Source organism: Schistocerca piceifrons, chromosome 5, assembly GCF_021461385.2.
Source record: "Schistocerca piceifrons isolate TAMUIC-IGC-003096 chromosome 5, iqSchPice1.1, whole genome shotgun sequence".
Taxonomy (NCBI): Eukaryota; Metazoa; Arthropoda; class Insecta; order Orthoptera; family Acrididae; genus Schistocerca; species Schistocerca piceifrons.
This window is the reverse complement of record NC_060142.1, coordinates 160849551-160862533: the sequence shown is the minus strand read 5'-3', so window position 1 is coordinate 160862533 and position 12983 is coordinate 160849551. Positions and strand designations below refer to the sequence as shown.

Genomic DNA, 12983 nt, shown 5'->3' with positions numbered 1-12983 from the left:
TGACTGCTCATCCCAAAGTGAGAACTCGTCTGATGGCTCAGTAAATGATCAGAGTATGTCATTTGATCCTCTAGGCAATCAGCCGAATTTTGTGTGTTTTACGACTCATGGTGTGGGTTCCTGTAGTCATGTCCTAGTTCATGAACCACGGACAACGTATGAGTGGCCAAGTAAGTGGTCCCGACAGTCGGGATACCAGTTACTTTGGAATAAGGCTGGGCATCTTGGACATATTCTGAGTCGTGATCACCTTTGTGCTCATACGGCAAAGACTACCAAATCCACCGGTTAGTCCCTCAGCCGTTAGGGGTAAAACCTAATGGGACTCGGGGCAAGTAAGGCTAGCAACCTGCTTCCCTGGTACTTTAAATATGATGCTGGCAACAATCAGAGCAAAATGCCTCGGACCTTTGGAGGTGACGGAGTCCCACCTCTAACTGACAAACCAGGGACTCCTAAGATACGACTTGGCAAACAAATGGTAATGAGATGGGGAGCTATTAGTATCAATGGGGGCTACTCTTGGAAGAAGGTAGAGCTGGCAGAGGCTGCAAGTAAGATGGGGCTGGACGTTTTAGCTGTTAGTGACATTCGGGTAAGGGGTGAGAAAGAAGAAGAAGTGGCAGAATACAAGGTCTACTTGTCAGGAGTCAAAGCAGGAATAGCACAATGGGGTGTAGGGCTTTACATCAGGAAAGAAATGGAACCCAGCGTAGTTGCAATAAGGTATGTAAACGAACGACTGATGTGGATAGATTTGACAGTGTCTAGCAAGAAAATTAGGATTGTGTCAGTATATTCACTTTGTGAAGGGACTGATCAAGATAAGATGGATAGTTTTTTATGAGGCACTCAGTGATGTAGTCGTTAGAGTAAAGGACAAGGACAGTGTTCTGCTCATGGGTGATTTTAACGCCAGGATTGGAAATCGAACAGAAGGGTATGAAAAGGTTATGGGTAAATTTGGAGAGGATATGGAGGCCAACAGGAACGGGCAGCAACTCTTGGATTTCTGTGCCAGTATGGGCTTAGTAATCACAAACTCCTTTTTTAAACATAAGAACATTCACCGGTATACTTGGGAAAGCAGGGGAACCAGATCTGTCATTGACTATATAATAACAGATCAGGAATTCAGGAAGGCTGTGAGGGACACACGTGTATTCAGGGGATTCTTTGATGACACTGATCATTATTTAATCTGCAGTGAAATTGGGATTGCGAGGCCGAAAGTGCAGGAGGTCAGGTCCATATGTAGGAGGATAAGAGTGGAGAAACTTCAGGATAAGGAAATCAGGCACAAGTACATAACAGCGATCTCAGAAAGGTACCAGTTAGTTGAATGTAGTCAATTACAGTCATTGGAAAAGGAATGGACAAGGTACAGGGACACAGTACTAGAAGTGGCTAAAGAATGTCTTGGAACAGTAGTGTGTAAAAGTAGGAGGAAGCAAACAGCTTGGTGGAATGACACAGTCATGGCAGCCTGTAAAAGGAAAAAGAAGGCGTATAAAAATGGCTACATACTAGAACTCAGGTAGACAGAGAAAGTTATGTTGAAGAAAGAAACAAAGCCAAACAGATAATTGCAGCATCCAAGAAGAAATCTTGGGAAGACTTTGGAAACAGGTTGGAGACATTGGGTCAAGCTGCTGAAAAACCATTCTGGAGTGTAATTACCAGTCTTCGAGAGGGAGGTAAGAAGGAAATGACAAGTATTGTGGACAGGTCAGGAAAACTGCTGTTGAATCCTGTGGATGCCTTGGGCAGATGGAGGGAATATTTTGAAGAGTTGCTGAATGTAGGTGAAAATACGATCAGTAATGTTTCAGATTTCGAGGTAGAATGGGATAGGAACGATGATGGAAATAGGATCACGTTTGAGGAAGTGGAGAAAATGGTCAATAGATTGCAGTGCAATAAAGCAGCTGGGGTGGATGAAATTAAGTCGGAACTCATCAAGTACAGTGGAATGTCAGGTCTTAAATGGCTACACAGGATAATTGAAATGGCCTGGGAGTCGGGACAGGTTCCATCAGACTGGACAAAAGCAGTAATCACACCAATCTTTAAACATGGAAACAGAAAAGATTGTAACAACTACAGATGTATCTCTTTAATCAGCGTTGTGGGTAAAATCTTCTCAGGTATTGTTGAAAGGAAAGTGCGAGTATTAGTTGAGGAGCAATTGGATGAAAATCAGTGTGGGTTTAGGCCTCTTAGAGGTTGTCAGGACCAGATCTTTAGCTTACGACAAATAATGGAGAGGTGTTTTGAGTGGAACAGGGAATTGTATCATGCTTTATAGATCTAGAAAAGGCATATGACCGGGTTCCTAGGAGGAAGTTATTGTCTGTTCTACGAGATTATGGAATAAGAGGCAAACTTTTGCAAGCAATTAAAGGTCTTTACATGGATAGTCAGGCAGCAGTTAGAGTTGACGGTAAACTGAGTTCATGGTTCAGAGTAGTTTCAGGGGTAAGACAAGGCTGCAACCTGTCTCCACTGTTGTTCATATTATTTATGGATCATATGTTGAAAACAATAGACTGGCTGGGTGAGATTAAGATATGTGAACACAAAATAAGCAGTCTTGCATATGCGGATGACTTAGTTGTGATGGCAGATTCGATTGAAAGTTTGCAGAGTAATATTTCAGAGCTAGATCAGAAATGTAAGGACTATGGTTTGAAGATTAGCATCTCCAAAACGAAAGTAATGTCAGTGGGAAAGAAATATAAACGGATTGAGTGCCAAATAGGAGGAACAAAGAACAGGTGGACGGTTTCAAGTACTTAGGATGCATATTCTCACAGGATGGCAACATAGTGAAAGAACTGGAAGCGAGGTGTAGCAAGGCTAATGCAGTGAGCGCTCAGCTACGATCTACTCTCTTCTGCAAGAAGGAAGACAGTACCAAGACTAAGTTATCTGTGCACCGTTCAATCTTTCGACCAACTTTGTTGTATGGGAGCGAAAGCTGGGTGGATTCAGGTTACCTTATCAATAAGGTTGAGGTTACGGATATGAAAGTAGCTAGGATGATTGCAGGTACTAGTAGATGGGAACAATGGCAGGAGGGTGTCCACAATGAGGAAATCAAAGAAAAACTGGGAATGAACTCTATAGATGTAGCAGTCAGGGCGAACAGGCTTAGATGGTGGGGTCATGTTACACGCATGGGAGAAGCAAGGTTACCCAAGAGACTCATGGGTTCAGCAGTAGAGGGTAGGAGGAGTCGGGGCAGACCAAGGAGAAGGTACCTGGATTCGGTTAAGAATGATTTTGAAGTAATAGGTTTAACATCAGAAGAGGCACCAATGTTAGCACTGAATAGGGGATCATGGAGGAACTTTATAAGGGGGGCTATGCTCCAGACAGAACGTTGAAAGGCATAATCAGTCTTAAATGATGATGATGATGATGATGATACGACTGACCATGGTGCCAAAGGGAGCGATGAAAATGTGCAAAAGTGTATCAAAATTGATGATTTTTGTCTACTTTTTGTCACAGATGAATACTCAGACACATCAACGGACGAACAAATATTTATGCCACACAAGCGACAGTGGTTTCCAAACGTTTGAATCAGTGGGTGCCAACAAACAAGAACGATAAAAAACGGTGTTTGAGTTCATTTTGTGGATTGGATTGAACGAAATAAAACGGTGTTTGAAATAATTTTGTTGGTGGGATTGATGAAACTTCCATCAACACATTGATCCCAGGATCCACTGTTTTTTTTCAAATATACCCGGGAAAGGAATGATAAGAGATCGTTTCGAAATTTCGTTGAGAATGCTGCATTTCTCAGGCAGTACAAAAGTTGATGCTTTAGATCACCTCTCAAAAGTTCAATTCATTATTGACGGATGGAACCAAAATTTTAAAACTATTATGATCCTTCTGAAAAGCTATGTATCGACGAGCACGAATTATATTCAGGAATATTTGAAACAAAACAGACACGAATATTATATCAGAATGTTTAAATTCCGCTGCGATAGGGGAAAATCTGCTATTGGCCTCTCTGATCAGATGAGTGCATATGGCAGTCCACTGAGAAAGACAGTAAAATTGTATCTGAACATAACATTCGTTCTTTGCCTGAACGCCACTGGTGTGATTGTGTTGTATGTATTGCAAGATGTGATGGGACAGAAAATTTCAAACAGAATATACCAGAACCAGTCAGTGTAGATACAAAAAGAAGGAAACATCAGTTGGAAACAGCAGAAGGCAAGGCGCATGAAGTGCGTAAATATTTTTATGAAAGTTACAAGACAAACACAGAAACACATGGGCGCAATTCACTTAGAAAATTAATTAAACAGGTGCTTGGTTAGCTTTTGTAATAAATGCAAATCTGGCCCCATCTTTGTACTGAATGTTTTAATAAACTTCATCAAAATTATGACGAGGGTTTTTTAACGTTGATACTGTCGCTCCCATGCACTGATTTTATCCAAACGAAAAGTACACTCATTTCCACAGGACTGGAGGCGCGCTTAGCGTGTTAAAAAAAGAAAAAGAGCACAAAAGGCAACGAAAGGGACAAAAAATTGTAACCTCACACCCCTACCTCTATTTATTTGACTAACTCGATTTTATCGTTGCTAATGAATACGTTAGATTTCTTCAATCGTGCACTAGTGGCAAATAATATCTGGATGTTTTTTAAGAATATGTCAAATAACTGTCACAGTGATACAAGTAAGCGCCATGTGTTGCATGGAAACACAATGATTTTACTGTCGGTTACGTTTTAGTGTCCTCATACTATCTACTGCACTGCATATTATGTGACAGATTCTGCTAGATTCTCTCCTAATCACTGTAAATAACACCGGTATTGTGTCACTGAAGTATGAACCTGAAGCGCACCGAGCATGATGGAGTAGTTCGCAAGGAACAAAGTTCATATCTCCGTCGGGAAACCTGATATAAACTGTCTGTAGATTCCGTTATCAGGCCAGGCTACAACCAATGGTACGTCACTCGAGTATCCTTCCCAGCCCATTGAGCAAGTGATCGTTTTCCAAACTATCTTGACGTCAATGGAGCATTAACGGGTCCTACAAAACAGAAGATGTAAAGTCGAATGTAGTTACTAGAATTAGCTTGGTTACTAGAATTAGGATAACGAACAAGCCGTGGTTAGCAAGATTCCTCAAAACTGGGGGTTCCGGCAACCATTTCCCTTGCTTATAAACTACTTGTGATATTTTCGAAAGTGTTTCAAAATTTTATCGCTTCTCACAGAATTCAGAGTTCCACGAAAAGATGTAAATTGATTGACTGATGATGACACACTTAACTGAGAATGCGGAAACAGGGGAAAAACAAAGAGTAAGAGACTTAACAATGCCTAATACCTCGCAGCTAAGAAATCTGGAACACTTGTCAGCGAACTTTACACTTTAAAAGGTTCATATGTTTCGTATGTGTTACGAAGCAGATAGTAAATGTATAATTTTGTTCAACTCTTGAGTAACAGCAACGTCGAGGTAGTGTATTAAAGCAAAGTGAAACAACGAAAATGGAATAACTTCATCACAACCAAATACATGAAAGATATCACGCTGAGCTGTTTAATTGGACAGTGATTGTGGAAACGGTCATTTGATGAGTTTCTGTAATAAGTTAATTAAACCTCTGTGGGAGGATGGAATTCGAATTTTTGTTCGATACAGTAATTACAGATTAGGTTTAACAATTCGCTTGATTTCCGCCTTTCGTTTTGTAGAATTAGAATTTGTGCGAGATTCATTAGTTAGAAACCGAACTCGGTTTTATAACTACGAGGGTCATTCAATAGCCAGCGCCACACATATTTTTCTCGGCCAATTTCGGTTGAAATAATGCGGACTTTGTTGTGGGTGATCGTGGAATATTGCCGCCGCAGCCCCTGTAGGTTCATGTAGTTCCTATAGGTGGCGACGCCATCAGTGCACGTAGCCTTCAAAATGGGGTCTGTAACGGGCATGCGTTCTAAGCAGAGAGCTGTTACTGAGTTTCTTTTTGGCGGAAAACCAGAACATCGCAGGTATTCATAAGCGCTTGCAGAATATCTCCGGAGACATTGCAGCGAACATCGGCTGAAGGCACATAGCTGTGACTCCTGCAATGTTGAAACGTGCGGACACTCTCATTCCATAATATAGTGCCTGTGTTGTTCAGAAGTACTGTGTTGTTCAGAATAATTGCATGTCTGAAGGAACATTGCATCGTACTCTTGAACACCACAGGTACTATCGTACACTCCTGGAAATTGAAATAAGAACACCGTGAATTCATTGTCCCAGGAAGGGGAAACTTTATTGACACATTCCTGGGGTCAGATACATCACATGATCACACTGACAGAACCACAGGCACATAGACACAGGCAACAGAGCATGCACAATGTCGGCACTAGTACAGTGTATATACACCTTTCGCAGCAATGCAGGCTGCTATTCTCCCATGGAGACGATCGTAGAGATGCTGGATGTAGTCCTGTGGAACGGCTTGCCATGCCATTTCCACCTGGCGCCTCAGTTGGACCAGCGTTCGTGCTAGACGTGCAGACCGCGTGAGACGACGCTTCATCCAGTCCCAAACATGCTCAATGGGGGACAGATCCGGAGATCTTGCTGGCCAGGGTAGTTGACTTACACCTTCTAGAGCACGTTGGGTGGCACAGGATACATGCGGACGTGCATTGTCCTGTTGGGACAGCAAGTTCCCTTGCCGGTCTAGGAATGGTAGAACGATGGGTTCGATGATGGTTTGGATGTACCGTGCACTATTCAGTGTCCCCTCGACGATCACCAGTGGTGTACGGCCAGTGTAGGAGATCGCTCCCCACACCATGATGCCGGGTGTTGGCCCTGTGTGCCTCGGTCGTATGCAGTCCTGATTGTGGCGCTCACCTGCACGGCGCCAAACACGCATACGACCATCATTGGCACCAAGGCAGAAGCGACTCTCATCGCTGAAGACGACACGTCTCCATTCGTCCCTCCATTCACGCCTGTCGCGACACCACTGGAGGCGGGCTGCACGATGTTGGGGCGTGAGCGGAAGACGGCCTAACGGTGTGCGGGACCGTAGCCCAGCTTCATGGAGACGGTTGCGAATGGTCCTCGCCGATACCCCAGGAGCAACAGTGTCCCTAATTTGCTGGAAAGTGGCGGTGCGGTCCCCTACGGCACTGCGTAGGATCCTACGGTCTTGGCGTGCATCCGTGCGTCGCTGTTGTCCGGTCCCAGGTCGACGGGCACGTGCACCTTCCGCCGACCACTGGCGACAACATCGATGTACTGTGGAGACCTCACGCCCCACGTGTTGAGCAATTCGGCGGTACGTCCACCCGGCCTCCCGCATGCCCACTATACGCCCTCGCTCAAAGTCCGTCAACTGCACATACGGTTCAAGTCCACACTGTCGTGGCATGCTACCAGTGTTAAAGACTGCGATGGAGCTCCGTATGCCATGGCAAACTGGCTGACACTGACTGCGGCGGTGCACAAATGCTGCGCAGCTAGCGCCATTCGACGGCCAACACCGCGGTTCCTGGTGTGTCCACTGTGCCGTGCGTGTGATCATTGCTTGTACAGCCCTCTCGCAGTGTCCGGAGCAAGTATGGTGGGTCTGACACACCGGTGTCAATGTGTTCTTTTTTCCATTTCCAGGAGTGTATTTATCAGTCGGCACCGAGCAAGCGGCTTTCAATTAAAATGTTTCCCCTGCACTGGAATATTCATAATGGATGTACGAGTGCATGATTGACGACATGTGGAAGTTTTGATCTGGCCGTGAAGTGTGCTCAGATAGTTTAACAGCAAAGGAAATCGCTCGCGATAAGCGGGAAATCCGGGTTCGGGTTCCGGTCCGGCACAAATGTTCACTGTCGTCATTCCGTTATACACTACTGGCCATTAAAATTGCTACACCACCAAGATGACGTGCTACAGATGCGAAATTTAACCGACAGGGGGAAGATGCTGTGATATGCAAATGATTAGCTTTTCAGAGCATTCACACAAGGTTGGCGCCGGTGACGACACCTACAACGTGCTGACATGAGGAAAGTTCCCAACCGATTTCTCATACACAAACAGCAGTTGACCGGCGTTGCCGGGTGAAACGTTGTTGTGATGAATCGTGTAAGGAGGAGAAATATGTACCATCACGTTTCCAACTTTGATTATGGTTGGATTGAAGCCTATTGCGATTGCGGTTTATCGTATCGCGACATGGCTGCTCGCGTTGGTCGAGATCCAATGACTGTTAGCAGAATATGGAATCGGTGGGTTCAGGAGGGTAATATGGAACGCCGTGCTGGATGCCAACGGCCTCGTATCACTAGTAGTCGAGATGACAGGCGTCTTATCTGCATGGCTCTAACGAATCGTGCAGCCACGTCTTGATCCCTGAGTCAACACATGGGGACGTTTGAAGACAACAACCATCTGCACGAACAGTTCGACGACGTTTGCAGCAGCATGGACTATCAGCTCGGAGACCATGGCTGCGGTTACCCTTGACGCTGCATCAGAGACAGAAGCGCCTGCGATAGTGTACTCAACGACGAACCTGGGTGCACGAATGGCAAAACGTGATTTTTTCGGATGAATCCAGGTTCTATTTACAGCATCATGATAGTCGCATCCGTGTTTGGCGACATCGCGGTAAACGCACATTGGAGGCGTGTATTCGTCATCGCCATACTGGCGTATCTCCCGGCGTGATGGTATGGGGCGCCATTGGTTACACGTCTCGATCACCTCTTGTTCGCATTGATGGCACTTTGAACAGTGGACGCTATATTTCAGATATGTTACGACCCGTGGCTCTACCCTTTATTCGATCCCTGCGAAACCCTATATTTCAGGAGGATAATGCACGACCGCATGTTGCAGGTCCTGTACGGGCCTTTCTGGATACAGAAAATGTTCGACTGCTGCCCTGGCCAGCACATTCTCCAGATCTCTCACCAATTGGAAGCGTCTGGTCAATGGTGGCCGAGCAACTGGCTCGTCACAATACGCCAGTCATGACTCTAGGTGAACCGTGGTATCGTGTTGAAACTGCATGGGCAGCTGTACCTGTACACGCCATCCAAGCTCTGTTTGACTCAATGACCAAGCGTATCAAGGCCGTTACTACGGCCTGAGATGGTTGTTCTGGGTACTGATTTCTCAGGATCTGTGCACCTAAATTGTGTGAAAATGTAATCACATGTCAGTTCTAGTATAGTATATTTTTCCAATGAATACCCGTTTATCATCCGCTTTTCTTCTTGTTGTAGCAATTTTAATGGCCGATAGTGTACAAGTGATGGTTGTTGATATTCGCAGCTGCGAATATATTTCTTGACTCCCAATCGAGGTGATCGACGGATCAGAATTAAACAACTCGCTGCTCAACTGGACATCTTTGTTTGGACGGCTGGCACATTCGTCCACTAGTTCGGGAGTTCAGATGTGTGTTCCCACTGGCTTCCACGCCACCTAACATAAGAGCGTAAATAGCAACGAAAAACCATCCGTGCGGAATTATTTGTGCGTTACGAGGCAGATCGTGAGGATGTGGCGACGCTGGCTCCGACGGTGGTACCATGCGGGCATACGAGTCCTCCCAGTAAGGTGGCGTAAGGCCGGTATTACACCATCAAATTTCTTTGTCAAAGATATGATCAAATATTCGTCAAATATATTTCACAAACATCTTTGACGTGGAGCTAAAAAGGGGTATTACACGGTCATCATATTCTTCGTCAAGTTCAACATGGCTGACAACATCAACTTGTTATTAACCGCAGCAGTTGCATGTACCACAATTACACTGTGTGCACATGCGGAAGAGAAGCGGGGGGAAAAAAGGAAGCGTACCTGTGTGAAGCGGTGGGTTTTACGGCGACACGATAAAAGCATCGAACAAAACTTCTTACGTGAGCTTGCAGTGGAGGACATCAAGTTGTATATCAATTACTTAAGAATGGATGAGCGTACATTTCTGTATGTGCTCAGTGAAGTGATTCCTCATATCTCAAAGCACAATACTCACTTAAGAACTGCTATATCTGCAGAAGACAGGCTCACTGTAACACTCCGATTCCTTGCTGCAGGAGAGAGTTAGGTTAGCTCAGGTCAGGTCTCCAATATTCGTAATCTATTCTTGTATTCAGGGCGCCTCACGTTGTAAAGCGCATCATCAGCTTCATAAATCTCTATTAAATTTGTGGTTGTCGGTACACACCAATTGTATTTAATAGCAATGTTTATAAAAACAATACAGATGACAGAACGCTGCAGCGATGGTAGCGCTCCACGTGATAACACGTCACATTGCAGTTGACAGAAGACAAGCGACTTCTTTGATCAAATCTACAGTGAGGCCCTAGATTTTATCAAATATTTGACGAAATTTGACAAAGTTCCCTATTACACCATCAAATTTCTTTGAGAAAGATATTTGACAAAGATATTGGACAAAGAAATTTAATAGTGTAATACCGGTCTAAGGTGGTCGCATTGAGCGGAAATTATGTTGAAAAATAGGATTTTATAGTCAGAACAGTCGGGAATAATATGGTGAATTGGAATCCTGAAGAAACCCAACTTGCTGTCAGAACAGAAAAAAAAAGTGTTGCGTCACTTATTGAACGCCCCTCGCAGAACGAACCGGTCTAGAACTGAGTTACCTGTAGTTCATACATCATCTGATGGCCGAAAAGTATCAAAATAAAACAATTTAATGCAACACTAAGAAAGACATTTTGGAAAAGATGCATGTAGCGCTTCGTTTTCATTTTAGCGAAGTCGCTGAAAATCTTGAAAACTATAAATTTGTAACCGCTATTGCGTGTGTCAGTTGCTTCATTTCCTATATACATTCATTTCGTTCCACAGAGACTCTTAGAAAACACCCACCGGGAGCTGGCACTGACCGAAGATGCGCACGCGACTTCCAGCTTCCTGATGGAGGACCTCTTATTGAGAAAGGGACGCCTGTGTTCGTCCCGATTTACGCCCTCCACCACGACCCCGAGTACTACCCAGAACCACAACGCTTCGACCCCGAGAGGTTCTCAGAAGAGCAGAAAGCGGCAAGACACCCATACGTGTACATGCCGTTCGGTGAAGGTCCTCGGAACTGTATAGGTAAGTAATCAGACTCTTGCTATGAGTACAGCAGACAAAGCATGCGAAAAATTTACGATTGTTTGCAACACATTTGAAGTGACGCATTTCTTTATTAACAACTGCTTCATCTAAGATAGTTGTTTGATAACCGACGTCGGTTACGTTTTCTTGGACAACTGGGTTTCGTTTTGTAATAATCGTTATTTTGAAGCCGCTTCTTTCCCTATATCTATGTTTCCTTTGGAAAATAACTGCCGGCCGCGGTGGCCGAGTGGTTCTAGGCGCTTCCGTCTGGAACCACGCGGCTGCTACGGTCGCAGGTTCGAATCCTGCCTCAGGCATGGATGTGTGTGATGTCCTTAGATTACTTGGGTTTAAGTTGTTCTAAGTTTAGGGGACTGATGACCTCAGATGTTTAGTCCCATAGTGCCTATAGACATTTGAACTATTTTTTTTAAAAATAACCTTAGCGTGATTAGTTATACACGAGACTACTGGAAATCAAAATGTGACTCATACGACTGGACTAATTTTTGTCTTCCAGGTATGCGTCTGGGTCTTCTTCAGGCTAAGATCGGTCTGGCGTACATGATGTCCAAATACGAAGTTCGCCGATGTGAAGAAACCAAGGTGCCTCTTCAGTACAGTGCATGGTCCGCGGTTCTGATGTCTACTACTGGTATACAACTGAAACTAGTCCAGAGGAAGTAATCAAAGATATCTCACTGGTTACTCTCAACCGTCTTTTGCATTCTTTGTCTGTGTAACTTTTTATACTATTTGTTTTGTAAATATCATCTTTGTGGTTGGAAATGGTGAGGACACAATAAATTATTTCATTCCAGCTACAAAATATGGTTTGTAGTAAATTTTTTATTCACCTGTTGCATAATTCTCCAACGTTTCCTGCAGTTCAAGGAGGATTCAGAACCTTCAATCACTCTTTGATACTTTAAGTCTTTGGAAAAAATGAAGTGCAGCTACCATTAATGCGACATTGTTGTGCGACCGAACGTATTCGAAGTGACCACCATCAGCAACGAAATAATGCCACTGTAGCCCTCTGAGAAAACTGCCGTTGTGACTGGTACGATGGCTCTTCTCGAGCATTTGACGCATACTTGTAGAGCCTTCTGTATTTTTGGCCTCTTTCAACAATCTTCGCCCTTCGGAATTCCACACTGAAGGTGACTAAGAGGTGGTAGATGCTGAGGCGATGCTGTGTACACAACTGTACGTCTCCGTCGTATCCGTTTTGTTTCTAGAGTGTTATTCAATTACTCTTTGGCATCGTGAGAGTAGTGAAGTAGAACAGCACATTATGGTACCAGTATTCAAAATCTCTGACCACAATGCAGCACTTGATATTTTTAGTAGAATAACATATATGTAATAAAATAAAGAGTGGAGCAATTCAGTAAATCTCAACAAAATAAAGTCAATGAAACGAAAAAGAAAATTGCTGCAATGGCGCACAGGAGGGCTGCGTAAGATAAAATTGAACACATTCTACATAAAAATAGCGTGCGATTGGCTTTTAAGGTAACGAGTAATCTACAATTAAAACTATAACGTAACATTACAACTAGGACACAAGGGTTCGCAGCAATTGGAGTGGTGTCAAGACAGCACGAAAGAGTACAAAGTAAAAACTGGCGGGTCCCTCGATGTTGGTATCAAAAACAAAAAATCAGTATCGGGGCACCACAGTAATAAAAAACCCTCAGTATTATTAACAGAATGAAAATTTAAAAATCCTGCACAGAAATGCTACAGGAAAACGTAGGGAATCCTTTGATGTATTAGAAACTTACGTCGCTAAACAAAAAGACCCGGATAAATCGGTAA

At 43.9% G+C, this 12983-nt stretch overlaps 1 protein-coding gene across 1 annotated transcript in view; it reads left to right on the top strand.

Moving 5' to 3' along the window:
• LOC124798831 (cytochrome P450 6k1-like) overlaps positions 1 to 11846 on the top strand; it is a 58234-nt gene extending 46388 nt beyond the window's left edge. Inside the window, exons 6-7 of the mRNA XM_047262361.1 lie at positions 10902 to 11153; positions 11680 to 11846. Coding sequence (XP_047118317.1) covers positions 10902 to 11153; positions 11680 to 11846 — 419 coding nt within the window. The remainder of the gene's footprint in view (positions 1 to 10901; positions 11154 to 11679) is intronic.
• Positions 11847 to 12983: the final 1137 nt, after the last annotated feature.